This window comes from Corvus cornix, chromosome 9 (assembly GCF_000738735.6).
Source record: "Corvus cornix cornix isolate S_Up_H32 chromosome 9, ASM73873v5, whole genome shotgun sequence".
NCBI lineage: Eukaryota > Metazoa > Chordata > Aves > Passeriformes > Corvidae > Corvus > Corvus cornix.
In genome coordinates this window covers 10,941,570-10,968,994 of record NC_046339.1, presented here as the reverse complement: position 1 = coordinate 10,968,994, position 27,425 = coordinate 10,941,570, and the positions used below count along the sequence as shown (strand labels likewise).

At 47.3% G+C, this 27,425-nt stretch overlaps 1 protein-coding gene across 7 annotated transcripts in view; it reads right to left on the bottom strand.

Annotated features, from left to right (window-relative positions):
• Positions 1 to 245: 245 nt before the first annotated feature.
• Positions 246 to 27,425, bottom strand: part of TP63 (tumor protein p63) — an 81,262-nt gene continuing 54,082 nt past the window's right edge. For 2 of the 7 annotated variants that reach the window (XM_020584459.2, XM_019284703.3), the window contains 10 exons: positions 20,083 to 20,269; positions 18,269 to 18,384; positions 17,840 to 17,949; positions 17,454 to 17,590; positions 16,361 to 16,443; positions 15,270 to 15,406; positions 4,163 to 4,320; positions 3,128 to 3,272; positions 2,215 to 2,308; positions 246 to 991 (listed from right to left, as the gene is read on the bottom strand). In XM_020584459.2, the coding sequence (XP_020440048.2) occupies positions 695 to 991; positions 2,215 to 2,308; positions 3,128 to 3,272; positions 4,163 to 4,320; positions 15,270 to 15,406; positions 16,361 to 16,443; positions 17,454 to 17,590; positions 17,840 to 17,949; positions 18,269 to 18,384; positions 20,083 to 20,269 (1,464 nt within the window). In that variant the 3' untranslated portion in view covers positions 246 to 694. The remainder of the gene's footprint in view (positions 992 to 2,214; positions 2,309 to 3,127; positions 3,273 to 4,162; positions 4,321 to 15,269; positions 15,407 to 16,360; positions 16,444 to 17,453; positions 17,591 to 17,839; positions 17,950 to 18,268; positions 18,385 to 20,082; positions 20,270 to 27,425) is intronic. The other 5 variants (XM_019284702.3, XM_010397195.4, XM_019284704.3 and 2 more) reach the window with 4 other exon arrangements.

The following is a 27,425-nucleotide window of genomic DNA, read 5'->3' as shown; positions in this document are numbered from 1 at the left end:
AGGGAGAAGGAAAAAGTAGGATGCAGGTGCTGTAAGCGCTGGCCTGCCCAGCAAAGTGCATGTGCTGTCTCCGCTGGAGAATATTACACATGAACAGAGCACTCAGCTCCACGGGAAGAGGCTGTTTAAGTGCAGCGTTCAGCAGATCGATTCCCATTTATTTTTCAGATAAACTGTCAGTTCAGGGTTGGGTTGCTTTGGGTTTTTTGCATTTGGTTTTGTTGTTGGGGTAGGTTTGGTTGCTTGGGGTTTGGTTTTTTTTTTTTTTTTGGGTTATTTTTGGCTTTTTAGAATTTTATTTTAACCTTCCTGCTTTTCAAAGTGGGATCACTGGGTGAGAGAAACAAGTGTGCAGGTCAGGGCACCCACAAGGTGTGAAGATTCAAAAGTCAAGAAAAGAAGCCCTCTCCCCAAAGGAAAACACAAAACAAGTTGGCCTTCTCAAGAAGGTCAATGGTTTTCAAGGAAATACCACCCGCCTTCCCCCTTCGCTCAGCTCTTCTCTCGCAAGAGCTGGGGTGGAGGCTGCAGTCCAGGAGTACGACCTAGACAGCACCCAGGGCATGACCTAGCAGGAGTGAGCAAGAAGGTTCCCTCCGCCCTTCGTCCGGGGGTGCAGTACCAAGCAGAAGGAAGACAAATGAAGGGCTGAGCAGTTCGTGGCCGAGGCAGGGTGGAGTGGGGCCCGAGGGTCTCACTCCCCTTCCTCTTTGATGCGTTGCTGTTTGTTGCGCCGGGCATCCATGTCAAAGTTGAAGTCGTTCCACTCGTCGCGGGGGGGGAAGGAGATGGTTTGCCGCAGCGTGAAGCGCACGGCGTCGATGACCCGCTCCCCGCGCGTCTCGCTCGAGCCCACGCTCACCGTGGAGGCGCCGCTGGGGGTGCGCAGCAGGTGGGGAGGGGAGGAGAAGTCATGGAGCTGCCGGTGGTCCAGGATGCCCTTCCAGATGGCATGGCGGAACTGCTCCGGGATCTTGAGGCTCACCAGATCCTGCAAGGCAAGGTGCAGGGCTTAGCAGGGCAATCCCAGGGCAAGCTGGACACAGGAGTGAACACAGTCTCTGGGCCACCAAGAACCACCACAGCTGCTAAAATCCAGGTGGCCACACACTGCAGAAGACAAGCCACTAATTCTGCAACAGGTGTGTATGGCCATGAGGCAGCAATGGCCCGTTTTGAAGGCACAAAGTCTATTTTTAAGTTGCACAAAACACTCATTCATGCGTAAGACGTGTGACCAAAAGCTAGAAGCCTAACTAGACTGCAAGGCCTCCAAGGCAACCTCAGGGAGATCTGCTGGCTGTCAGTGGTGGGGGATGCTGGGCTGCTGAAGGTCAATGGCTTTGAAAATGTCCATGTTTAATTCTAAGCCTGCAAAATGATTATAGAATCCAAGCCTGAGCTCCAGTATTCAAAGCTCTGGGTGTGACTCTGTAGGAACTGTCTTAATTACCTGAACATAACCAAATTTAATAACAGACATAACCTTAGAAAACTTGTGCTTTGAGGCCCCATCATTTCTGGTGCAAAACCTGAGGGTCGCATTACCTAAACTCTGGGATACATGGTATCAGCTTCTGAAAAAATTAGCAACCAACTTTGGTTAATTTGGGCCAGCTTTTCTAATTAGAGCAGCAGCAAAAGGAAGGCAGCCCACTCTAGGGAGCAAGAGCACCACAGTCTCCCAAAGCCTTGAGGAAAAAAAATGAGACAGCCAGCTCAGAAGAGAGCAATGGCTCTGGAGACGAAGCAGCAACCCTACAGCAAAAGCCATGCAAGAGTAAAAAAGGGAAAACAACAAACAGGGGTGAGATGCCAGTGACAAGGGAAGATGATTAAGGCAAGGCCAGAAAACAGAAGCAGGGAGGAAAAATGCAGACCACTTCTGGACAGCCTACTTGTCTGCAGGCAAGTGAGGTGTAAACTGAAACTGAGCCTTGCAGAATTAACAGGCACGTGGGCTGGGGCCACTTCGGGGGCTCAGACAGAGAGAGCTGGGGAAGGGGAAACACTCTTTCTCTCTGCCAGGCAAGGCAGTTACAGTGCTGGCCCCAAGTCCAGCCTCTCTTCACCTCACAACATCTCTTCTCTACGTGCAACAGCCTTAAATCAAACTAACCATGTAAAATAAAAGTATACTGAGTCTGGATTTCTGACCTGTTCCTAAAGCAGGGCCAAGAGTGCAAACAAAGGAAATGGTGAGGAGTTACTTACATCCATGGAGTAATGCTCAATCTGATAGATGGTGGTCAGCCCCTGGGTCGTGAAATAATCCACACAGGATGAGCAGCCCAACCTCGCTAAGAAGCTGCAGAGGAGGAAGGAAGGAAGGAGAGAGAAAATAGGATCACCCTGGCTGCAACAGCCCAAACCACAGAAAAACCAAACACTCAGCCAATCTGCAGCAACAGGAAACAAAGCTTTCACCCTTGGCTTGACCTCCTCCAAGACATCTCAGGCCAACAAGCCGCTTTGCTGCCACATCAAACAAACGAGGGAGTCCTTCAGCTCAGCACCCAGCAGACAGCCCTCACGGCAGCATCTTGCCTTAGTCAAGAGCCAGCGCTGCACAGCCTGGGTCTTGAGGCAGGAGGGCTAAAACAGACCCTCCTGCCAGGTCACGTCATCCAGAAGATGGCTGAGCCCATGGCAGCCTGGTGCATGCACAGAGGGCTTCAGCAAGGCATGGGGTCTGGGGCTCAGACACATCATGCCCTTCCAATCAGCACATTCCTCCCTAAGTGTAAAGGATTCCTCGTTTATGGGCAGCATCTTTCAACTGGTTTGACCTCACAAAGGCCAGAGGGGCTTCTGACCCCAGCCATGGCTTGTCAAGTGTCCAAAGGGGAAAAAAGAAAAACAAGAAATGTTTGCAAGACTGCCTGGTGCCCTCAAACTCCACCAGTCCAACAGATGCTGCATCCCTCGGCTGTCTTGCAGTCCTAATCTCCCTGTTTCTCTCAGCTGCTCAGAGGTGGGGATTTGAGGCTCGGTGCCCAGAGGGTGCCAGCCTCGGGACTGCCAAGGGCCCAGTGGGATCCAGTGCTCCAGGATCATTCAGGCTCCTGACCCAAGGGCTCTGCTCCCTTTGTGTGGGAAACGTGCTGGGCAGCCTGCTCCTGCTCACCTGACGATGCTGCAGTCTGAGGGGTATGGAGGAGGGGGGGTGCAGTGGGACGTTGAAGGCATGGAGAGGGGAGGAGGCAGCGCCTGCGTGGGGCTGAGGCCATTCATGTCACCGGTCATGGCCATGTGGGTGCCCATCATGGGAACTGGAGGAGAGAAGAAGGAGGAGGACATTGTTACCCAGGCACACCCAGACCGCGGCTTCGCCCCCAGCACGGCACCCAAGGACAGCACCCACAGCTGAAGCAGCCTGAAATCCCCTGTAAAGCCCTACACAGGGCAAGCTCGTGAGAAGTTTCAGGCAGGGCCAAGGACCAGATAACAGACAGTCCTTCTGGAGCTCTCCCCTCACAGGAGAAAGTGCCACCGTCGCATCACCTTCCCTCCCAGACAGGCTGGATAGAAACCCTGGCTTGCCCTGCCACAGGAGAGGAGCAGGACAGAGCCAGCAGAGTAACCTAATACAGCAGCCAAACAGCTTTGTTTTCAGAGACAGAAAGAGCACCAGAAGGGGATCAGCAACAGGTGTGGGCAAGAGTCCAGCTGTTCTGAAATAAATTAAAAAACAAAACGCCAACCAAAAAAGCTCCAACAAAACTCTGCCCACAGAACCGTGTCTGTCATCCTGGATTTACAGGGCTGCTGAGCACACAGCAGCAGCCAGGAGGAACAGAGCTGCGAGATGTTTCCTTTGAAATTAAGAACTGTCTGAATTGAACTGAAGGAAAAAAATGTTGTCAACATTTGCATCTCCTCTGCTGGGAAAGGAAGAAGAAAAAAAGTCTTGAAAGCCAGGGGACAGTGCAGCCAGCTAGATCTGCAGCAAGAAGCAGCTCTGTTCACCCTGTGAGGCTCTGAGCAGGATGCTGAAGCCTTGCCCCATGGCACACCAGCGAGCAGTATTTATTTGGCTCTGCAGGTTTGTGGCTCCAGGCTCTCCAGCGTAACAGTAGCCACTTGGAGATGCCAAGTCTCCTTGTTCAGACTAGCAGGGAGCACGCAGGGAACTGGAGAAGGAGGAGTAAGGGTTTCTTACTGTTGGTTCCCATGCTGTCGGGGATGGTGGTTGGGGTCAGGGCATTGCGCTGCTGGGGGTTGATGAGCTGGCTGACCGAGGGCAGCTTGTTCATGCTGTTCATTTTGCTGAGTGGTGGAGAGTTGGAGCCGTAGGAGGACTGCGACTGCATGGAGGTCCTGCAAACCAAGGAGATGTTAGCACAGGGATCACAGCAGCTGCTTGTTCAGAGTGTGCACCCAAGGGGCCACATGGCCAGTGAAATCACTGACACCATAGGAGCATCACAGATAAAGATCACTGGAGAATGAGTCAACAGGAAATAAGAAGTTTCCCAGACATTCTTGGCACTTATTTCACTTTAAAAAAGCGAAATACCAAAAAAAGGAAAGCTTAACTATTGGTTGAAACTTTTTATTCAAGGAGAAGTGTCTATGCAACTTTTTCAGTTGAAAAGAATATATGGAGAGCCAGCAAACATCTGCAAAGATTTGAAGAGTATTTTTAAGTTAAACTCTCCTTGTGGTCAAAGACTTCTTCATAAGAACAAGAACACCTCAAACCATCCTAAATACCCCTGAAACCTGACTGCAGAAACAATTTTCAGATCGGGTCATACTTATCACCTTGTTTTTCCCAAAATTTCTAGTTATTCATATAATCAGGCTGTTCTCAGGTGTGTATCTAACAGCCAGAGGCTCCTTGCTCAAGACAGATTCCATGCAGTTCAAGGACCACTGCTGAGATGGTCAGAACTGCCTGGGATGCCAACAGGCAGCTTTTGTCAGTGTTAAGGCAAAGCTGGTATCCAAACCCTGCAGGCTGCTTGCAAAGAGGATCAGGTTCCTGCTACCACCTGACAACAGCACTAGCCTCCCTCAGGTCCCTCCAGCCCCAAACTCCATCCAGCATATTCATGGAGTGGGCCAGAGATGTTTGCCAGAGCTCCCTGCTGCCCAGCCCCAAGGGTCCCAGCTGCAGTCCCACCATGTAAGAGATCCAGACTGCCAAGACTGGGCTGCTTCTGAACGGCAGCCCAGCTCCCAGATCGAGTTACGGCTGCAGCATCCCATCTGGAGTGGGGTCTTATGTGGGATATGCAGGAAATTATCATTCAAGCTGGTCCAACAGCACAATTGGCACAGCACTGCCATGCCACAAGGGAGCAGGTTTTTCTCTCTCTGACACCAGGGGCATTTGTAGGCCTGGGCAAAGGTTTGGGAAATGTGCCTGCATCCCCACGCTTCCCAGGCACAAGTACCCTCAAGCCCTGGTCACCCTGCAGAGCAGCGGTCGCCCAGCACTCGTATCACACTGACCCCCATGGTGAATGTCCAAGGGCACATTCCCTTCTTATTTCCCATTGGGAAACTTGTTTCCATCTGGGTGTAACTGGTTACATCAATTCCTGGGAACTGGCTTTTCTTCTATGCAAATAGAATAATTATTACTCCAAATAAGCAAAGTGTAAAAGGAAAGAAAAGTCTTATTCCTAGGTAATTTATTAAAACCTTCAGCACTCAAGGTCAAGTTCCACACAATTACATTGTCTCCAGCTTCCTGCACTTTCAAGACTTGCAGTGTTGGGTGGAGAAAACATCTATGCTAACAGGCTAGAGTATCTAAGGCCCTGAAGAAATGTTACCTAATTACACAATTACAGGAGGTACAGAAGGGTGTGAACTGTCCTTTGGCAGTGAAGATGCAGGACAAGATCCGGCAAACTTCAGAGACTCAAGGAAGTGGAAAGCACAAGAAGCTTCACAAATTAATATTAACAATGGCAGCAACTCCCAAGGGGAAGTGAAACCGAGCCATGAAGGTCAGACCCAACTTTTCAGAGTGAAGGGAATGATTCAGATCTGAGGTTTCAATTCCCCAATTATGAAAGTTGAGGCCAGCCATGAAATTCAAATCAGGTTGACACCACCCTTAGCCTAAGAGGCTTCTGGATTTAGGACCAATGAGTATTTCTACTTCACAGGTTCAGACACTTATCTTAACTGAGCTTCAGCTGAAGTTAATACACACCTGAAGCGTCTCTTACAGCAAAATCTGCACGATCTGCAAGTGAGGATGTCAATGAACACAGCGAAATTCCAAATCAAATCAACAAAGGCTTCCCAAAAGAGCCTGAGTTGCACTGTTTGAGGGGAGTAGTGGGCCTATCTCTGCCCTCTGCCACCAACAGTTATCTCAGCAAAGCTAATTAGGAGACTACAAAATACTTTGGGGATAAAAGAAAAACAAAAACCAGTCAAACACAAGCCAACCCAAAGCTTTAGAAAACAAATGCATACTTGAACGTACAGCTTAGGGACTCCACTCTAAGAGGCAAGATTAACACAATCAAGTTCAAGGGAATAAAACAGAAAACAAGCATTTTTCTTTGTACCCATACCACTTTCAACCAAGCTATTCCATCACATGAGCAGATGTTTAAAAGGCCTACAGAAAGCCATCTACCCGAAGAAAAGTCACAAGATAAACCAAGATACAAAATTTTATTGAAAATTAATGTCACACATCAATATAGCAAGAGCCTTAGAAACACAAGAAAATGTTTTTGGTATTAAGCACAAGGACTACATGGTGTTTGAGGATCCATATAAAATGTATTGCTTTTTTCCTCCATTTTTAAAAACAGATATAAGAATGTCATGCACAGTGATTTTCATTAAAATTGTACTTACTATGTCTCAAGAAAGATTAGAAGTCAGAGCACTAACATTTCTTTGATATCAATGCCAATGAAATGCATTTTAATATCAAGGTATACGGACTTCAATTAAGAGATTATTATACTTCTTGGAACAGTCTGATACAAAAGGCACTGAGTCACAATCTGCAACTGAGTTTTCTCTCTTCAAGAGGCTATGTAATTATTTAGCAAATAACATTTGTAGTTATGCAAGCTCATATGAGGGCAATCAGTTTCTCATGCTTCAAGGCATACACCGATCATCTCAAGAGGTCAGGAAGGAACTTCCTTCTTCTCCCATATATGAACAAAGTTCAGTTCACAGGCTACCTCGTATAACTATGTTTTCCCAGCTCACTGGATACCAGCTCTTCACCAGAGGTAGCAAACTGCTGGGATAGACCAATTACCTGATTGAGCAGACCAGAGTCCTCGTTCACCAGAGGAGCACACAGCCATGTAAGCAGCCTTAATGAAAATGACATCAAAGGTTCATTTAATGCAACTGGACAGCTCAGGCTCAGAGTTTAAGATTTCACCCAAGCCCCTGTGCCTACAGTTTGCTGTCCCTGAAGACCCAGAGCCAGTCAGTGCAGAGACACAAGAGTAGAATCAGAGCTTCCAGTTCTGTGTCTGCACTCCCTTTCAGTAGCCACTCCAAGGATCACATCCCGAGTTCATATGAGGCCAACGTGCTCACTGACAATGGTTTTCAAAGCAAGGTTTCCCATCACTGACACTGGGGTGTCACTGATGTAGTCTAATAATGGCACACAAGTGACACAGATGATGCTCAGTTGCACTCAGCTGCTCTGAAGGCCCATGAAGGAGCAGGACACTAAAAAGCAGAGAGATGCCCTTGCTCCCCACACCCCAACTGCTGCTATTCTAAAGCTAACAACAGTGCACCTGGAAACCCCACCAGTGGTTTGTAGGCTTGGTACCTCCCTGGGAGCATGGAAAGGAGGGGCTCCAACAGTTACTGGGCAGACAGGAACTACAGCACAGGGACGGGAGGGCAATAATGACTCCCCTTAGATTCTAGGTATGGGAATTTCTCAAGGCAGGCCGTGGATGCAACCTGCTCTCCAGGGAATGGAGCTGTAATACAGGGAGTGGATATACATCAAGTAGTTGACACAGACTGATACAACCTGACTGACTGATAAGGCCCGATTAGTCCACTTGGTTATTATTCCTTGAAAGGAAAAGGTTTACTTTCCTGAAGACACAAAGATGGTAAAGAAGCAATGAAAAGACAGCTGGGAAAAGTTCTCATTTTATCTGCACAGGACAGACTACAAAGCAACTCAAATTGCTTTCAGCTCCAGGTATTTGATAAAAGAAAAAAAGAATAGCACCTTCTAATATAACCACCTGGTAGATGGAAAGCAAATCAAGTCACCACTAAGATCAGCTTCACAATCATCATCCTCTTATAGCCAAGTAGGACAAATCAGAAAGGCTTTCCAGGAAACAACAGGATTCAAATAATTTATGTTCTTGTTTAGTGGAATTCTCAGATGTTGTATTGCCCATTACAGTACAACAGATTTCCTAGAGGCCACACCAAATGATGAACTGGAATCTTCCAGTGCAGGCTGTGGATGCCTTCTATCTTCTGGTGGGCTGCCTCCTCAACCTTGCTGGTGGACAGGCCCAGGAGCAGAGCTCTAGATACAGATCAGTATTCCCCTGTCAAAGTATTTCCATATTGCCATCCAGAAGCAGACAAGGCAAAAATCCAGGAATAAACCTTCACTGGGAAGAACAGACAACAGTGCCAAGCATAATCCTACATCTGGGCTGCATTCACAGTTCAGATTCCCACCTCTGACAGGGAAAGGAATCACACTGCCTTTCTTTACCCAAATAAAAAGGCACAGAATCATAGTGACCTGCTTTGTTATCTTAAAGAACTTCCTGGAATTTCCAGGGAAGGTAAAGAGGCACTTGATTTTGATTAGCTTTACATGAAGAATGATGGTAGAGGTGCAACTGTATGAAAGAGGCACTGCTAGTGTTTAATTAGCTATTACTTATATACTTAATCCCAATTTTGGGGGCTCTTTTCCATCAGCCCTCCTCCACAGTGCTACAGTAGAGCAAGTCTTGGTAAGACATTGAAGATACCCAGAGACAGGATACAGCTCTCAAAGGAGATGTTAGTACGAGTCACCACCTGCTCAGATCCCTGCTCTGCTGCCTGGAAGCAGATGATGTGACGATCAGAATTAAGCATCTTCTCCAACTGCATCAAGCTTTTTTCCCTTGGTGGGTGGCCAGGAGGCCCACTACACATTTGGGAGGCACCCTCTCTTCACACTGCCTAACCACCAGTTTGTCAGAGCTGCGTATGCATCTACCCCAAATAAATCCAGCACAGACTGCACTGCAGGGCACACAGGTCCCCAGCAGGATTGATAGAGCCTCCCAAGTTTCTCAGAAGCTGCTGATCAGTGGCATTTGCAACTGAGCTCTGTTCCCCAGCCACTGTTCCTGGTATACCTTCAGTAACTTCCTCACATTTCTATTTCTTGCTCCTGTGAACATTGGAGGGTTCCTCAGAAGCAATGCCTGAGAGTGTGTGTTGAAGGACCCTTCCCTCCCAGCATCAGGGGCTGCTCTTCATGTAAAGATGTCTGAGCACCTCTCAGTGGGCAAAATGTCTACCCTCAAATCCCTCCTGCCTCACTGCAAGTATCCACACCCAGTGCCATGCTCAACATGGCCAGGTTAACTGCATGGCATGTCACCTGCCTATTGACTGTTCCTCTCTTGTGACAGTCGGGGCTTGATGCAGACCCCTCCTCCCTGCCTAGCCAAACCCTATATGAATGGCTTTCAGAGACAGAGTCTGATAGAAGCAGTGTGAGAATTTACAAGTCCTTGCTCAGAAAAGGTCTTCTGTGAAGGAATTGCTAAACCCAGATGCACTTCATGGACACAGTCAGCAAGACCCTCTGGCTGCAGGATTAATGGGCAAGGTGGACATGCCCTGAGGCCACTTGGCTGAGTCAACTACAACATATGCTGGCACTGCTCTCCTTTGAGGCTTGGAGAGAAGGGGCAGAACATACCAGGGCTGATGAAAATGTTAAGGCAGCATCTAGCAACTTCTGAACATATGTAAGGAAAGAGGCAAGCTCCAACCCCTTTTCACAGGTAGGGTACTAGGAAGTTTTGGACACTCCACCCTTTACACCCTGAGTTGCAAAGGGACAGGACACTGGGCACACATGGATGTCGCTACAATTCAACCACACATTCAACTGGTGAAGTTCAGCCCACCACTTAGATTGAGCCCATAGAGTCAGGAGGAACTTTGTAAGTTCAGTAAAGCTGGATCAATGCCAGCAGTGCTGGTGCTAAGTCAAAGTCACCCAGTCTTCCTTACAATTTTGATGTACTTTATATCAGACCCTTTAAGGTTGGAAGTAAGTGGAAACAATTCCTGATGCCAAAGCAGAGGGCATTTCTACAGGAAAAAAAAATGATTTCTTAGCAGTGCCAGTTCATATAATTATTACCTCTCCCTGTCCAGCAGTACAAATACATCAGCTACGTGCACTATTAGTGCATGACCAGCATTAAAACAGGCCAAATTGACTATCACAGACCATTTAAACACACATCCTCTGCTTCCATCCCCCCAGTCCATGGACACATTTATAACTTAAACAAGACAAAAGGCATTTTAAAATTGAGACCTGCTCAGAGAAACCCTGCCGAGTTTCACAAATACAGAAGTAAGAAGAAAGAGTAACAACGCATTACAAAAACGGGAAAAAAAGTTACACCAAGACAGATGACATCGTGGTTCCCGACCTCACAACGCTAAGGGCTACAGCTAAGAGGTCTGTAGAAGTGTCTGTTGCTTTTGCAAAGTTTGAGTCCCTTCAGAAGTTTGCTCTCACTATTCACTCTGCTGCTATCAGGCTGTGTATTTGCCCCACTGTTTCTAGTCCTGCCAGCTGGGCAAAGTGACCCTGCCAGCTCGGTTTATGGATATACTGACGGGTTTGGGGGGCTGGAATGTTTTAGGATGGCATCAGTCTGTTTGGGAGGGTCTCTCCTTGAGTCCATGAGTTCATTCCTGAAGCAGGCCGAAAGGAGACTGTAAAGAAGGAACCAGAGAAAAGAAAAAGATGAATGTACAGGACCCTTTGCCAGCCACCAAGAGAGAAGCAGTCACTTTCCACCTTCATGATCACAGTATGGGCTTTCAGAGGGAAAAAGGAGATGTCTTAGCACCTACAGTGAGGGTATGTAACAGGGAGATTTAGGAAGCTGGAAAGCCCCAGGCACAAGGAGTGCTTGGCAAGGAAGGGAGAAGAACCAGTTAATAGGGAAATCTGATTCTGTCCTAGTCTCACGGGTACAAATAAGGCCCTGATAATGTTTCCAGTGACAAACACAAGAGGAACAAAAGCATTCAGCCAAAGGGGAAAAGAAGTAGCAACTTCCTTTGAGTCCGTTTCTAACTACAATCACTTCAAAACCAGAAGCTGGTGCTAGACAGGGAGAATGGTGCCTATTGGCCATACTGATTACAGCTCAGCTACTCCCCTTTGAAAAGCTGAGGGGTCCCTGGGGCCACCAGCTGATGCAGAAGGGCACTGTATCCTCGCAGCTCACAAAGCACTTCTACTTGGTTCCTTTCACCTTGGCCATTCTGTAGTGAGAACACTATCCAGGTGCCTGGAGTTCACATGCAAGCACAGCACTACAAAACCAAACCATGCAAAAATCCACTATTAGCTTTCACACCAAAAGCCAGATTAACGAGGTGAAGGTACAAGGAATACCCTCCCCACCAGCCCCCTTCCCACAAGAGCAAGCACTGGGATCCTTGCAGTTCACAGCCCAGCTGGGACACTCCAGGCATTGGATAGCTCAGTTCTGTCACAGCTCACTTATGAGGTTAATTCCTTCTCGTTTGGATAATGAGTTGTGCTGCTCACTAGACTGAAAGGCAGCCAGTGGGCTGGTAGCTGAAGCCCTGCTGATAGGAAAGAAATATTTTCTGGGGTACAAGATCCCACTTGGACATAAGAGCCCTCTTCTTGGTAGCCATTGGAAGACTTTGTGAAAACCCTTCAACCACAGGAGTTGGGCTTGGTGTTCCTTATGAACTTTATGGGTCCCTTCCACCTTGAAATGTTCTGTGATTCTCTGCTGAAGGAAACTGCAATACAGATAGTTCAGAAAACAGTGCTCAGCAGAGTGAAACCCACCACACGAGAAAGGGTTTTCTAGTGAAACCCTTAAAGACTGTGCAGGTAACTCTCTGGGAATATTAATGGTAAATGTATTTCACAGCAGGGTTATGAGGAAACACTTCCTCCTCAACAAAGCATGAGCCACCTCTGACATCTCTCACAGCAGTAATCATCTGGCAAATCTATATTTTACACAAATGGCAGCAGACTATGAAAAGGAAGTCTTCTAAATAAACATGTGTGTGCTGCAGTTCAAGCATGGGCCCCAGGATTTGATAGTGAAAAAGGAAGAACAAACTGAAGAAAAAACCCAAAAACTTCCCACCTATGATCATGAAGGTATTTTGGCATAACAGTAAATAAGAGAAAACCATGCACAAAGGAGCAAGCAGAGAGAGGAGATGAGACAGAGAAATATTGTGGTCTGGCTTTGCAGTATTTTGGTCATCTAGTGGGACACAAGAATTCTGATTGTCACCAGATTTGTCCTTTTTATTCCAGAATAGTCAGACAGCTGCATCTGCTGGCCTGTCAAATGCATTGCTGGTCTGTATGTGCACAAGAGCAATTATACAGCTGTTTTCCAAAATGACAAGATTTATATTTTTAAAACTACCTTTCCACCATGATAATCTCAATCTTGCTTTTCCTACTCTTCAAAAAAAGTTGAAGCTTTCCATGTTGCAGGAGTGAAAGGGAAAACTCTTTCCACACACCTAGATAGCTTTTCTATGTTAATCACTGCCCAGAAAAGTAACCTGAAAAATCAAGCAATTCCTCCACCACGGCTTGACTCTGGAGCATTTGTGGATGCTGCTCTATTTTGAGAAGGAAGAGCCAACAGCAACTTTCAAACATTCCAGTCCCACAGAGCCCTGCTGGGACATACAGCTTCCAACACTTTCCAGCTTGGTCACAGCATACACACTTTCCCAGCTCCCACTTTTCATGTGTACATTGAACTAAAGGTGAATCGAGACCAAAATTTTAAAGTACATCCCTACATACAAAGTGAGAGGCCAGAACAGATTCAAAAAGGAGTCCCTGTGCTCCTGAGTTTGGCCAGCCTGACAAGGAAGCGGTGGCAAAAGTTCTCCCAGCAACCTGTTCACAGTGGAAGTTTGCTCTTATCCAAACCACTCCCTACAAAGCAGCTGCTCTAACCCATTCTCACACAGACCTGATGCTCCTTTTTTGGAGTGCAATTTCATCTTAGAGTATTTTCAGCCTAAACATCCCTTCGCCCTGAACACATTCATTCAGATATTAAGTCATACCCTGGATTATTGAGGAAAAAGTAGCAAAACCCAAAGTGCACCTAAGAAACTATTGCCTGAACACGCATTTCAGCACAGAGGGCCCTTCTTGATGGCAAGCTGTCTGCAGAGACAACCGCAGCAGCTCTGGACAAACACTAAAAGTTATTTTTCTCCACACTCCTGGCACTCTTAAAAGCTCTTAATCTTTCTCCCGTGTATCTGAGCACACTCAGCAACTGAGAAAAAAATGAGTATGGTAACTGGACAAGTGCCAGGAGACATGCCAAAAGAAGTTTCATTAAATTAAATGGCTGGACTTCTACATGCTGGTCTTAAAGGTAACACAAATACCAACCTCATTTGCCAGGAACCCATCCTACTGATATAGAAAGAATGAAAACAGTAATTATGGCAAAGCCAACCATCAGCACCAAGGGAAAGCTGTCATCTGCTGCTGTCCATTTCTGCTTACAAAACCATTTCTCAGCTGAAATGGCTGTGGTTCAGGTGAAGCTTTGAAGACAAACAGCAGAGCACACAAAGGCCACAGTGCCTAAGAGCTAGTAAATACAATCTATGGTATATACAAACAGTGCAGATGACTGATAAGTAAATAATAATAATGAGATTTTTAAGTGCCCCAAAAAAAGAGTCCAGAGCCCTTGGATGCTCCAGACATTTTGGCAGAAGGTTTTTTTCACACCTCCACAGGACTCCAGCTGACACTAAAAACATACAGGTTGAAATGTGAACACATGCAGAGATCTGGCAGAAAGCTGTGGTATTGCAGAAGTCCTGAGACAAGGCCAAGGCACTGAAATAAATCCCTACAGGCTCAAGTGGGACTTATGTGGTGCCTTGGCCCCATGCTAACCTCTGCAGAGGAATGAGTTATACCCACAGCCTCCTGACGTGAGAGCTTCCCAGCAGGAACGCACGAGATCCGAAGCACTACCGCTGGCAGACAGCTACAGCCCAGGGGGCTATTTTCTGTCACCCGAGACAGCAGGTGAAGCAATGCCCATGAATGACACCGCTTACAGCCCGTCTGGGAAGTCATTCTCCGCCCAAGCCTCTGTAACTGCAAGGCTTTGGGAACCCAGACACCTATTTGGCCCTTCTTTTCTCCATCTTCCTCGCACTTAGAGCTCCCAAAGCAATCCCAGTGCAGCCCTGTCAGCTGAGTTCAGGGAGGATGGAAGATTTCTCATGAGCAATGTGAAGAGTCAGCTGGCAAAGTGCAGTTTTTGACAACACTTTAAAAGCGTGTATAGAATCTTTCTTTGAAGTGCCCACTGGCCACAAAGGAAATCTTGCTGCGTGTTTCACCCTTGCTCTCAACTTTCAGCTGCCTGTTTTATAGGTGAAAAACCTGAACTATTGTTGTACCACTGAGACACCAGCCCTCCAATGCACCAGAGATGCTCTGCAGCAGGGTCCAAACACTCAGCTGAGCTGGTGCTCACAGTCCCAACTCTACATACTCTTAGCAAGATGCTCAGATGGATACGCTGGAGAAGGCATGGAGATGGTTCCATGTTTGCTGCCATTCCCATGGAGAGATCAGAGAGGAGTGCACCCAGCCTGCGCTCCCCAGCTGGGACGGGCACACACAGCAGGCTTCTGACCACAGGCTCTCAATGGCTCTGCCTCGCTGTGCTGTGCCTTGGGCTCTGGCTGAAGGTCAGAAATGAGGCACTGAGCCCATCCTCATTCACCCTCTGAGGCCAAAAGGTGAAATGTGAGGGATGAAAGACTAGAGAGGGACCTCGCAAGCAGTCAGGATGCACGCTTGGGGAAGGAAGACTGCTTTGTCCCATTGCTTGGCCCTCATTTGAGCACCCTGTCCCTGTGAACAACTGTGCAGCAGCCTTCTGTGTCTCTCTCCTCTCTCCCCTTTCCCACTGTCCCCACTGCACTGACACTGCAAGCATAGTGGTACTCACTGCTTCTGGAGCAAGTGCTGGTGCTGCTGCTGCTGCTGCTGCCGGTAGGTCTCAATCGTGTGCTGGGGAAGGTACTGCATCAGCTCCAGGGACTCTTTGATCTTCAGCAGCATTTCATACGTCTCCCGTCCCCTCACCTGGATCATGGGAGAAGGAAAGGGGGTGGGGGGAGGGGGGGGGGAACAAAAGCTTTAAAGGACTGCATCTATAGCCCTTAGTGTAGTCACCTTAGAGAGTTTTAGATAAAGTCAAGTAAACAACCAGAGCAGGATACAAATACTCTGCTTATACACTATGCTCACACAATAAAACTGCTAAGTCTTGTTCTAGAGGTGCAGCACAATGTTGAAGAGTGATAATCTCACACTGAAGGCTGAAGAACATCTTGGGGTTGTCATATGGCTCAACGTGAATCTACGCCAGCCAAAAGCAACATTCTGATCCAACCTATTTAGACAGAAAATGTCTTTACTTGCCTCAGATGTAAGCAGATCTGGTGCTGAATCTCACATGCCAAAAGATAGCGCTTGAATTTGGGAGCTGGGTTTGGCTCGCCCTTCTCCTCCAAGCACACCATGGTTTGTGATTTATCCAACTAAACATGGCTCATGGGGAAGGAGCTAAATGGCCAGTTAGAGATATTTCTTGCTCTTTCTGAGCCTGCATTTAATACAGCATAGTTCACTCCTATCACTGAATTACAATGGCAATACATGTAAAAGCCATAAAAGCATCCACCTATCAGTAAGATAACCCCCAGTATTTCTAGAGAAAGGTCATGTGCCACAGACCCAGCAATGACAGAGGAGGAAACCTAGTTAGACCTCAGACAATGTTTCCACCAGGACAGACAGATCCCTTGGGACAGTCCCATATGCCTTGCATAAGCCATTCTTAGCACCTAGTGGGATCTTTAATATTTTTTATTTGGAGTATGTATTTAAAATAGGTGGCTCACAGGATTAAAGAAAATAAAAATTATCCTTTCACACCCCAACCCCATCCTCAGTTCTCTTTGAAGTCTAGGTAAGCCTCAAGTCACTGTCAAAGATAGCTAACATAGGGTAAATACAAAGACAGAGAGAACTCACTGGCAAGTATAAGAGCTCATCATCTGGGGAACGCCTTTTTTTGATAGATGTCATCTGTATGCCGTGAGTTCCTTGTCGAAAAGCTGGAAGAGAAACCCCGAAGGCACCCCATTAAAAAAAAGAAAGGGGGGGGAGAGGGACAGGAAGAGTGTACAAAGAAGAAAAAGGCAAAAAGAGAGACACAAAAGAGGTAAGAAGTGCATGGCCAGCTCAGATCTGTAGTGCTCTGAAGGGATCTCTGCCTGAGCCACTCCAGAACTGTCCTTGCAGCTCCTGGCTCTTTGAGGCAGACACGACTGCAGATGCTGCCTGACCATGTCACTTGGGGAAAAACATTAGCCAAGGCACGCTGGATATATGACAAAGCCCTGGCAAGCCACACTTAGAACAAACACTGGCTCTTTACAGGAAAGTTACAGAAAGTTTTGGTATTACAGGGCTCACGAGCTGTTGGTGAATCAGTGATCCACGAAGGTGAGACCACTGGCAGGGAGCAGAACTCACAAAGAAAACAAAGCCCCACTCCAGTCTGTCTCCTGTCATAACCTGTGCCCTGCTGTCCAGCCTGCTGCCCTCACTGAGTACAGGGGAAAACCAAAGGTGGATTTCCACATCCTGCATGTCCAGTGAGTACTCAGATCTCTTTAGAGAGAGGCCACTTTCCAGAGCATCTCCAATGCACAGCACGGTTTGTTTGCTCAGTCTAGATCCCTGTGGCTGGAAGACACCTGCCACAGCACAGAACACTGGCCAGATGAAGCAGAGAACAACAGCATGGCCCCAAACAGGCAGTGAAGGTTCAAAAGGTTGAAGTCCCAGCCATACAGCTGGAAGGTGGCAAATAAGCACCCCTTCACCCACCACTGGCAGGGCTAATCTAGCACCAGCAGTGCTGCAAGGGAGCCCACAAACCCAGATTGTCAGACACTGCTTTGTGAACTCCAGCTCATTTTCTAGGCTGATTCACCCTGGGAAAAGAGATGTCTAATGCCCTCCTGCCTCCAAGCCCATGCCCAGCACCACTCTGTCCCTGTGGCACAAGCACCCAGTGACAGCCCAATCTGCGATCTGCCCAGCTCTGCCAGCTACTTACGGCGCTTCGTACCATCACCATTCTTTGTGCTGTCAGACACTTGCTGCTTGCGGATGCTGTCCTCGTCTGCCTTGCGGTCTCTGCCTGGGCAAGCACAAATACGGGCTTCGAAACAACGGCGGCCCAAGACTTGCCCACTGGGAAGAGAGGTAAGGAGAAACATCAGCTAGCATTCTGGACACAGGCCAGCAGCTCCTCTCAACTTCATACCACACTGTGCATCTCCCATTTCCCAATCCAGATTTCCTGAGTGCTGGGCAACTCCCACCTGCAAACATCTAAAAAATATCCTATAGCCTCTTGAATGAAGCTGTTCCTAAGGATATGGAATGCTGCCCTGAGGAGAAGAGGAGCCAGAAGGGTTACAGTCGTGATGCACAACTTACTCTCTGGTTTCCAGGGTCACAATGATGAGGATCGGGCGGCGGTTCATCCCTCCAACGCAGCTGCTGTTGCACATGAAGTTGTACAAGACTGTAGTGAACTCAGTACCGACCTGGATGAGACAAAGGCGATGACCAGAAGAGCGGGAAGATGGAGAGCTCTGCTTTTTCCAAGCTCTCCTCTCCTATTTCCCAAGCTGGACTGCAAACAGAACAGCGTGAAATAGGCCCCCACAACAAAGCTTCCTTAAGAGAAATGAAGAACCCCTGCTCTCAAGGAATAAAGAGGGTGTTTCACAGCTCATTTCTGACAAAAAGGAAGAAGGGATTAATTGTGATGAGGAAAGCCCAAGATCCCAGCTCCTCTGGCTAAGGTTACAACTCCCATCCCTCTGTGTGCCAGGATGCCACCTGCCCGAGCTCACAACATACCTGGGGTGGCTCATAAGGGACCAGCACACTCTGCCTCCCAGTGATGGGGTCTTCTACATACTGGGCATGGCTGTTCCCTTCCACTCTGATCAGGTGGCTGGGAGGTGCAATCTGCCCTGCAAGGGTAAAGACAGGAATAAACAAGAGACACTGTTCAGTGAAGCAAGGCCATACACAGGGTGGCAAGATCTGCCATCCAGGGAGATGCACGTGGCCTCAGAAGTCTACCAGAGCACACACAGGTGCCTCCCAGCCCTTAAAGCATCCCTTCCCAAGATCCCTGCTGTCAGACACCAAAAGCAACAAAGGCTTTCTCAAGCTCACTCTGGATACCTGTGGCTAAACTTGAACCAGAGCTTCCCAAGATCCCACACTGAGCCCAAATGTGAACTGAGTGGCAGCTCAGCAGCTCTTCCAGCAGATAACTCCTGCCGGATTTTCACACCAGCTGAAAGCCTTTATTTTCCTCCCTCTAATGCATACACAAAGCAAATTCCTTCAAGTCTCAATTTCTACTCTTCTTCCTATCAATTGCTAGCCCTCTTCTGCTCCCTTACATTAGTCTTGATCCTAAAAGAAAGATTCAAGTAGCAAGAGAAATATGCATTTAATTAATGGTCAGCTTGAAAAATCATGCTCGCTTATAGCAGCAGCAAAAGGGAACATGATCTTCTTGGTTCCTAGGCCACCTTCCAATAATTAAAAGCTTCCTTCCTGCAAATTTTCTTCCATGTTTCTACAACATACAACTACATTCTGAGGAGAGGACCCTGCTATGGGTTCATCTCAAGAATTTGTTTTGTATATTAACTATTCATTTCTTACTCAAAGTACAGCCTATTTCTAGAGAAATAACTACTTCAGAATAAGAATTTATAGGACTTTTTTTTCTTCCTTAAAAATCCATTACTGAATAGCATCAACCCTCAATAAATCCAGTTCTGTCAGAAAAGCACTTTTTAAAATAAAAAACTGTTTTGAAGAACTGTCTCACTCCACTCTGATTTTACACTCCCACATCCTTGTTTATTTCTGGGACTTGTCTAGCTGGCTGCACTGTAACCAGCAATGGGATCCAGGCTCCCAAGACATCCTGCTAACTGACACCAACCGCAGTTCTTTCTACAGTAGGAGATAAATAATGTACGTAGAGTAAAACAGATGCTCATTTGAACTTAGGTGAACTTAAGTGGCCAAGACAAAATGGAACCCAGCCCATGAGCTTGCAGAAAAGCAAAGGACATTTTAAAAACAGCTGCTACTTCACTAACATGAGGAGAAGCAAGTAAAATGTTAAAACAATACTGAACTGAGAGTGTTAAATGTAGAAGAACGATGCCCACAGTTGATGCTGGCACTTAGCATTACCCTGCCAGAGATAAACAGCCCCTCCGTCTTTGAGGCGTGGATTAAGGACTGGAGATGATATTGCATCCTGTTACTAAATCCCTGTCCCAGCAACATGGAAGCTCATTCCTGAGCACAACAGCTGCTTCTCATTGCAGAAGCAAAAGCAGAGCAGAGGAAGGCTGCCAGAGGGGCACTGCCTGCCCTGGGGACAGACACCCACCCAACCTAGGCAGTCATGAGGTTTATTTCAGTACTTTCCTCCCAAGGATGTGCTTGCACAGGGACAGCTAAAGCATTGCATGACACTTCCTGCCAAGCACGGGAAATACAAAGCTGCACAAGGTGTCGCAAGGAGGTCTGCTTCCAGAAGGTTTGCTCTGAAGCTGCTGTCACATCCCTCAGTGGCTGTTCATCAGCCAAGCAGCTCTGGAGAGGGACTGCCAGGATAGCACTGCCCTCCTTACCCTCGTTGAACTCCCGGCTCAGCTCATGGTTCGGGCAGCGTTTGACCACTTCGGTGACGTGTTCAGCTTTCTTGTAGACAGGCATAGCCCTGATGACAGCTCCCTGGGGTGGTGGGGTCATCACTTTGATCTGGATGGGACACGTCTTGGCGATCTGGCAGTACAGCTTTTTCAGTTCGGTGGAATACTGCATGGGGAACAGACCAAGACAGAGTCAGGAGTTCAGCTAGGGATGAAGGCACACCAGGAACATGGAGATGGCTTTGCATTTGTAACTAAAAGCACCAGCCACTGCATGTGCACTGCACTTGTTTGCACAACAGCCACGCTTCCAGAAAAGTGAAAAAATCCCTAGACCTTTACCTGCTGTAAAATAGCAGAGCATAAATCTACATCCTAGCTTTCCCAAACGCAAAAACCTTCAGATAAAGAGCACTTCATTTACTCGAACAAATAAAGGCTTTATTTCTCTTGGGCACACACTCCCTCTTGCAAGGGACACCCATTATCCACCTAACAAAACAGGTGCTATTCTTTTCACAGCATCCTGTAATCCTGGAAGCACTCAAAACCACAGACAAAGTGTTTCATCCTGTTTTCTACGAAGCCCTCCTACTCTTGCAGAGGGATTAAATAAAAACATCAGCCTTAGAACTGAACAGTACTTGAAAACAAGACCCTGATCAATTTGGGAGTTGTACCAAATCTGACATTTCATCATCTTTTAAAACCATCTTCTACATCTACTGAGCACCACTGTAGTAATCTTCTCACTTCTAAACTCAAAGTATTATAGCCAAAAATAAGGTAAAAAACCCCCAAACAGTATTTTTATTTCAAAGCCAGAAGAGTTGAACAGCCCAAACACCAGCTCCATGCTGAGACCTAGACGATAACCCAGCAGCTGGCTCCAAAAGGGAGGCTGTGACCATGCAGTGAACACCTGGAACAGAAGAAGATACTTTTATTCGCTGTGCTAATTTGGAGACTATTAGATTTCTCTTAAGATATTCCTCACTAAAACAGTAAACCGATGCAGCATTTTCCTGGAGGGTGTTCACATCTGGAAACCTTTACTCAGCAAAAGGTCAAGGCTGAAGTTGGTGGTTTCTTTTCAAAACCCCTCTGAAATAAAGGCATCTGTTTAGCAGGGAGGACAGCAAGGAAAGTCCCAAGTGGTTCAATGCTGCACAACCTAAATCCATTTTCCTGGATGTCTCCCATGAAGGAGACTCTCCAGTCTCCCCTGCTGTACAAGCCTGTTCCAAAATACGGCAGGTTTTTCAGTACCCCACTCCAGAGGCATTCAGTTTTCTCCTGGTATTCAGACATTCATGAGTGCAGAGATCTCCCTGTAACAACATAACCCACAGGAATTGCTGGCATTTCCCCATCTCCACATCCTCGGTTCTTGCAGGAAAAGAAAAGTGACAGCCCCAAGGTGGTTGTTTCCTCACAAAAAAAGGTCTCTAGCAGCCATGGGCCAATACATCCCTCTTCCCAGCTGTTCAAACAGAGCAGTGACAGGTTCAAACTGGTCAAGAGCACCCTGTGGCCATGGACCCCACTGGGACTGGGAGAGCCAGCGTGTGCACTGGTGGGTGGCAGATGATGCAGCAGCAAAAGGATTAGCTAGTGATATTCAGGGATTATTTGCATTTCAAAGTGTACACACTGCTAACATAGGAAAAACCAAACTTGCGAGAGACACTGGGTAGGAGAGAGGGATTAAACATAAGCCAAGCCAGTCCCTTCCCTCCTCACTCAACACCATCTTGCCATGTGGCAGAGAAGATGCTACATGTATTTAAGCTACGAAAAAAGATTTCTTTAAAATGCAAAGGCCAAATTGTGCAATGTATTTTATGTGCCTGCAGGCTACAGATTAAACCCACAAAGGATTTACCCAGCCTGCGGAAATGGGGAGCATGCCAAACAATTACAAAAAAAAAAAGTTGCGAAACAGATCTAGATGGTGATTTATATCATACATCTTTTAAACCTGAAATTCCTTATTGTTTTTTAATTAAAAAGCAATTCCTTACTGAAGGTAAGAATGAGCTCACCATGTTGTCTTTTCATCTCAAGAAGTAAAAAAAGAATCACTTATATTTAAAAAGGAAGAAAACCTGTAAAGCTTTGTTTCCTTCAACACATCAGTTTGCTCATAGCATTGTGAAGGTTTCAAGGACAGAAAGCCTCAAAAATCTCAAAAAGCCAGCTAATCACTTGGATGCCTTAACATCACTGAAGCACAAAGAAACTGGGCACCCAAAGGTGATGGGCTGAAATGCAAGCAAAAATACGGAAGAGCAGTGGTGCACAGAGGGCACAGCACACGCCAGGAGCCAACGTGTCCGGTGTCTGCAGGCATCCAGAGAATTGAACAAATGGAAGGAGATACACAGCCCTCGGTCACTGACCGGGACTCTTGGTGCTGACTGTAATTTTACGTATAATATCTTCAAAGACAGAAAGCTGGGGTTACAAGAAAGGGGGAAAATAAAAATCACTGCTTTCAGAAGGACTGAGAGGTACCCAACACCAGCATCAATACCGAGGTTCCTGATCAAACAGTGTGGCCCCTCTGCCAGCAGAGAAAGGGTTCTACTCCTCATACACCCAAATGGCACGGTTGGACCCCGCTGACTACAACCAGCAAGGAAGGCATTGGACCCACAGCTGAAATTCACAGAAAGCAAACAGCCAAGAGCTAATGGGTTATGATGAACAAGCCTATCCAACAAAGAAACACAGGGCAGACTCAAGAGCTGCAGGTTCCGGCCAACAACTTGAACTTGGCATGTCAGAAAAGGAGGGTAACCAGGAGCCCACCTCTGCCTCAGGACACAGTCAGGACAGGGAAGATTGCCCAGCACAAGCAAAAGAGACAGCAGGAGGCTGAGCAGCCTTTTTGTCACCTGATTGTGAGAAGAGTTCAAGCCTCACAGGCACTGCACAGGGCTTGGGGACATGGCGTAGAGCCATGATTTCACATCTACCCCAGGCACAGCCGCCTTTGAGCATGTAATCACTGAAGGGATGGACATTTAACACCAGTGTAAATCTGTCTGCAGGGTACCTGCTGTCAGACAGAGAGGGGCTCGAGTTTCCCACCCCGCCAATTTTGCTGCAACCAGGGGTAACCTGATGCACAGCCATTTATTGGCATAAATAGATGCCAACAACTAGGTCATGATGACTTCGTCCTGGATCAGTGATAATCGCTATATCCACAGAGCAAGACAGGATATTGTATATAGATTTCAAAGCAAAGGCACTTCAGAAAGAGAACCCAAGGCAGGAGCTGTCTGTGCATTCAGATAGTGCCTGCAAGCAAGGATCACACTCTTGGCACAGGTGCTGCTCCTCAGTGGTCCCAAACGACCCCACCCTGCAGGAGGTGACAGTCCCCCTGCCCACCATCTTGCTGTGAACTGACACTTGCTGTATGAGGGCTAGGACCATGAGCAATTCCCAGAAATCCAAAACATGACTATTAATAAACACACTTGAGCAGGAAAACTAAATTAATTAGGAGTACAAATATAAAAAAATGAGCTTGACCCAACAAACAAGTCTAGCAGTTAACAAGATGACAATAGCCATTATCCAGCAGTAGGAACAAAGGTTGTGCCAACAGCCTGAGGAGTGCAAACACCACTTCCCCCAGAGTAGAGACCTGAAAGCCATTTAAAACAAAAGAGCTGAGCCTGGAAACATGTTATCTGCTCAAGAGGGAGAGGAAAGAGCGTTGGCTCGGACTTTTCTTTGGAGTTCGACTGCTGTCTGTCATGAATTTAGCTTTTTGCTTAATAATATGTTTTAAAAGGAAAGATGAAAACATTCCAGTGCCTGCAGCTCTGCTCTCCCCACCTGCCTGTGCAGACATACTGTATTACCCACTCTTGGCACCCCGGCTGGTAATTCAGTAGCACAATACACACACCAGCTACCATCAGGCAACACCTGTCTGATTTCTCAGTAAGCCCCTTCTACGGAAGGTGTGTCAACAAAGTGTTGGAAGTCAAAAACAAAACACTTTTTGACTCTCAAATGGACAATTTTTGTTAGAAGGGACTGAAGTCTCCTGGAAGTGTGCAACGCAATACAAGCCACAATGGCTTTTCACTGTGTGTTCAATTACTCTGCAAAACTCTGATGCAGTGAAATCCCCCAAACACTACTTTTGAAATCTAGCTCTAATATCTGGTTTACCATCTGATCTAGCAGAGGGATTATGGCCTCTAAATCTTTAAAAGCAGTGGGGTTCAGTCAGCTCTACAAATGCTAATGGCTGTCAACTTGAAGGGGATCCCAGAGGTTGGCTTAAGGCATTACAGCTCCCTGAGCCCCTCCTGCTCAGATCAACAGGTCTTTCAAATCTTCTGCAAACTTCTTTTAAGTAGTCATGTTTTAATTCAACTCCGTTAACTAGATTCATTTTACTTTATGTTTTCAAAGCTGTCAGCTATGATTTCTCCCCTATCAAACTAACTCCCTAAGAAGGGGAAAAAAAAACAGGTTAGAAGAGTGGGAATGCAACAGTTACCTGCACCAGAGTATTCACAGGTGAAAACAAGGAGAGTCACAAAGAAATAGAAAATAATTTGAATCTATTTTAATTATTTAGGAGAAAAAAAGGCAGTGGGAAGAAAGGAAGCTACCAACTAAGAATAAAAATTGAAATTTACCCAAGCACCTTAAACATTTTTTATATGCTAGACCATGATCTAACTTTCCATTTACAAAAAGCTGCTGGGAGCATGTGGGGGCAAATCAGGAACACGTGTATGCACACGCACACACACACTCTCTTAGGAACCAATGTGTACCCAGAGGACTTTCAGTGAAGAGGAGCTGGACCAGGAGTGCTGCACACAAGGACACCTCCTCCTTCCAGATTTAACCTTCAGCTCAGCATAACCTAAACCCCATGGCTTGTGAGCGGACTTGTTGCAGCTGCAGTTTGAAGTCCTCTATCCCACCAGGTGCCAGAGAAAAGTGGACAGCTTGCTGCCAGTGGGCATAGCCGGCATTCAAACCCTGGGCACGGCTGACAGGTCCAGTGATACAGATCCACCACGTGTGGCAACAATCCCCAGTCTCACAGCCCAGGGCACCGGAGAGGCACGCCTGTGAGCATCCCCTATCTGTAAGGGAAGCCATCGTGCGATGCCCGGGAGCATGGGAGCGGGAGGGGATGCTGATGCAGCCCCACCAGTGCTTTGGAGGCATTTATCAAATTTCTCCACCCCGGGGCAAAGGAAAAACCATGTCGCACTCCTTTCCCTCTTGAGGAAGGGCAGTGAATCACCCAAGGGCGTCCGCCTTTGCAAAGACTTAAAACTTCATTTTCCCCCCAGGCTCCTCTGCCCCCTCCCCGTCGCCTCGCCAGGCGCTCACGAACGGTGCTGACGAGCTATTAAAATCCTTCCTCCGAGTGCTTTTCGCCAGGAGCCGCAGCCAAAGGCCGCCTGTTGCCACCTGTCAGTCGCGGGGATTAATTACCTGCGCCGGGCGGGGAGCGGCACATTCCTGCCGGCCTCGCCCGCCGGGATGTTGACATCAGGCAGGTGGGCCCCGCGTCCCCCGGCCGCCCGCGCCGAGGGGGGACGCGACCCACGAGGGGTGCGTGGGGACCGGCATTGCAAACCGCAGGGACAGCGGGACACGGGGAGGGAGGGAGGGAGGGAGGGAGGAGCGCGGCGGGGCTGCCCCGGGGCAGGCGGCACTCCCAGCGCCGGCAGCTGCTGCTGCTGTGCCTTGGAAACCTTAGCGAAAAAAAATAAATATATGGGTGCGTGTGTGTGTCGACCTGCTTAGGTAAACGGGGAAGGGGAGGGGTGGCAGGGAGGAGAGCGGAGAAACGTAGCCTGCGGACAGGGATTCAGGGGCCGCTGCCCGGTGCGCCGGGTCCCGCTGCGGAGCCGCTCCCCGCCCGCGGGCACCGCGGGGCGCAGCCGCTGAGCTCCTGCGCCGTGCCATCGCGGGGAACGAGGGGGAGAAAAGGCGCTCTTCCCCCTCTGGCAGAGGCACAGCCATCCCCTCGCCTTGGCAGGCTGACAGCTGCGCGTTCCCCCTCCCCGCAGGAGCTCCTGCGGGTCCCTGTGAGCAGCACTCCCGCTCCGTCCCCCAAACACACCCCGACTCGGAGGGCGCGATGAGAAGGGGACATGCACACGTGGCCATGGTAGAGGAGATCCCCTGAAATCCCCCCAAAATACCGAATTGAGAGCATCTGCTAGATTCTCACATCTTTAGGATAATGAGGTAATTCCTTCATGTGACAATATTCAGCATCTCGCTTGAGGCTTCCCAGGGGTTTCAATTCAAAACTGCCTCGATCAGGATATATCATCTCTACCTGACACTGTCAGCAAAGCCACGATAACAGAAATAACACCAATAATTTCCCATACTGCTTTTGCACTGTGAAACTCTAGTAAATGTGAAAACTTTACATATGAGGGCTTTTACATTGCAATTTCGTATCTACATACTTACTTCACCAACAAATGAAGTCCTCTTGAGGTTCAGCTTGAAAACCATTTTAAAAATAAACAACAACAAGAACGAAGAATCAACTGAAAAGTATCCTGTTTCAAGAGGAAAAAACCTCCAATGGAAAACTCTGAAGGCAAGCTTTATGCATTTTTCGATACAAAGTGATGGGTGTAAAGGAAAGCTTTACTATTTGGTTTTGTGAGCTCTCTTCCTTTGCCAGTCTATTATTTAAATATTTTTGAAATTAATTTATTTAAAAACCAAAATCGTTAGACTCCTGCAGTCAAATGGCCTTAGCTTGTGCAGCCAGCTCACACACTGCATGTGTATTGTGTCCAGTTTCTCTGACAGTTTCTAAACTGAAACTTTAGCAGTAGCAAACAAGTTTCAGATGCTAACAATGTCTAATAATTTACATTTCTGATAGATTGCTTTGCATCAGAAATTCTGTGACATAAAAGTAAGAAATAAGAGCAAATCTGCTGAAAGGCAAAGCTGATCTGATTCCGAACATCTTCCCCTGATATCTACGTCTCCCAGTGACTTCTCTACTATGAATGCACAACAAGTAAGCAACCTGTTTGCCTACCACAGAAAATATAATATTAGGAAACACACACTGTAGGAAATTCACCCTCATTCTACCCAAACTCACCTAAAGGCTTATGATGTGCTAAATTCCAGCAGAATAGCGAGGAGCGATCAAAGTTAGTCTAAAACATTACTTAAAATTGGATTTGGAAAACATCCACTCCGATTATTAAGCATTAATTAGTAAACCAACAAAATTCAACAGCAAAGTTTTTAATCATTACAGTGATTGCCAAAGCAGCTTT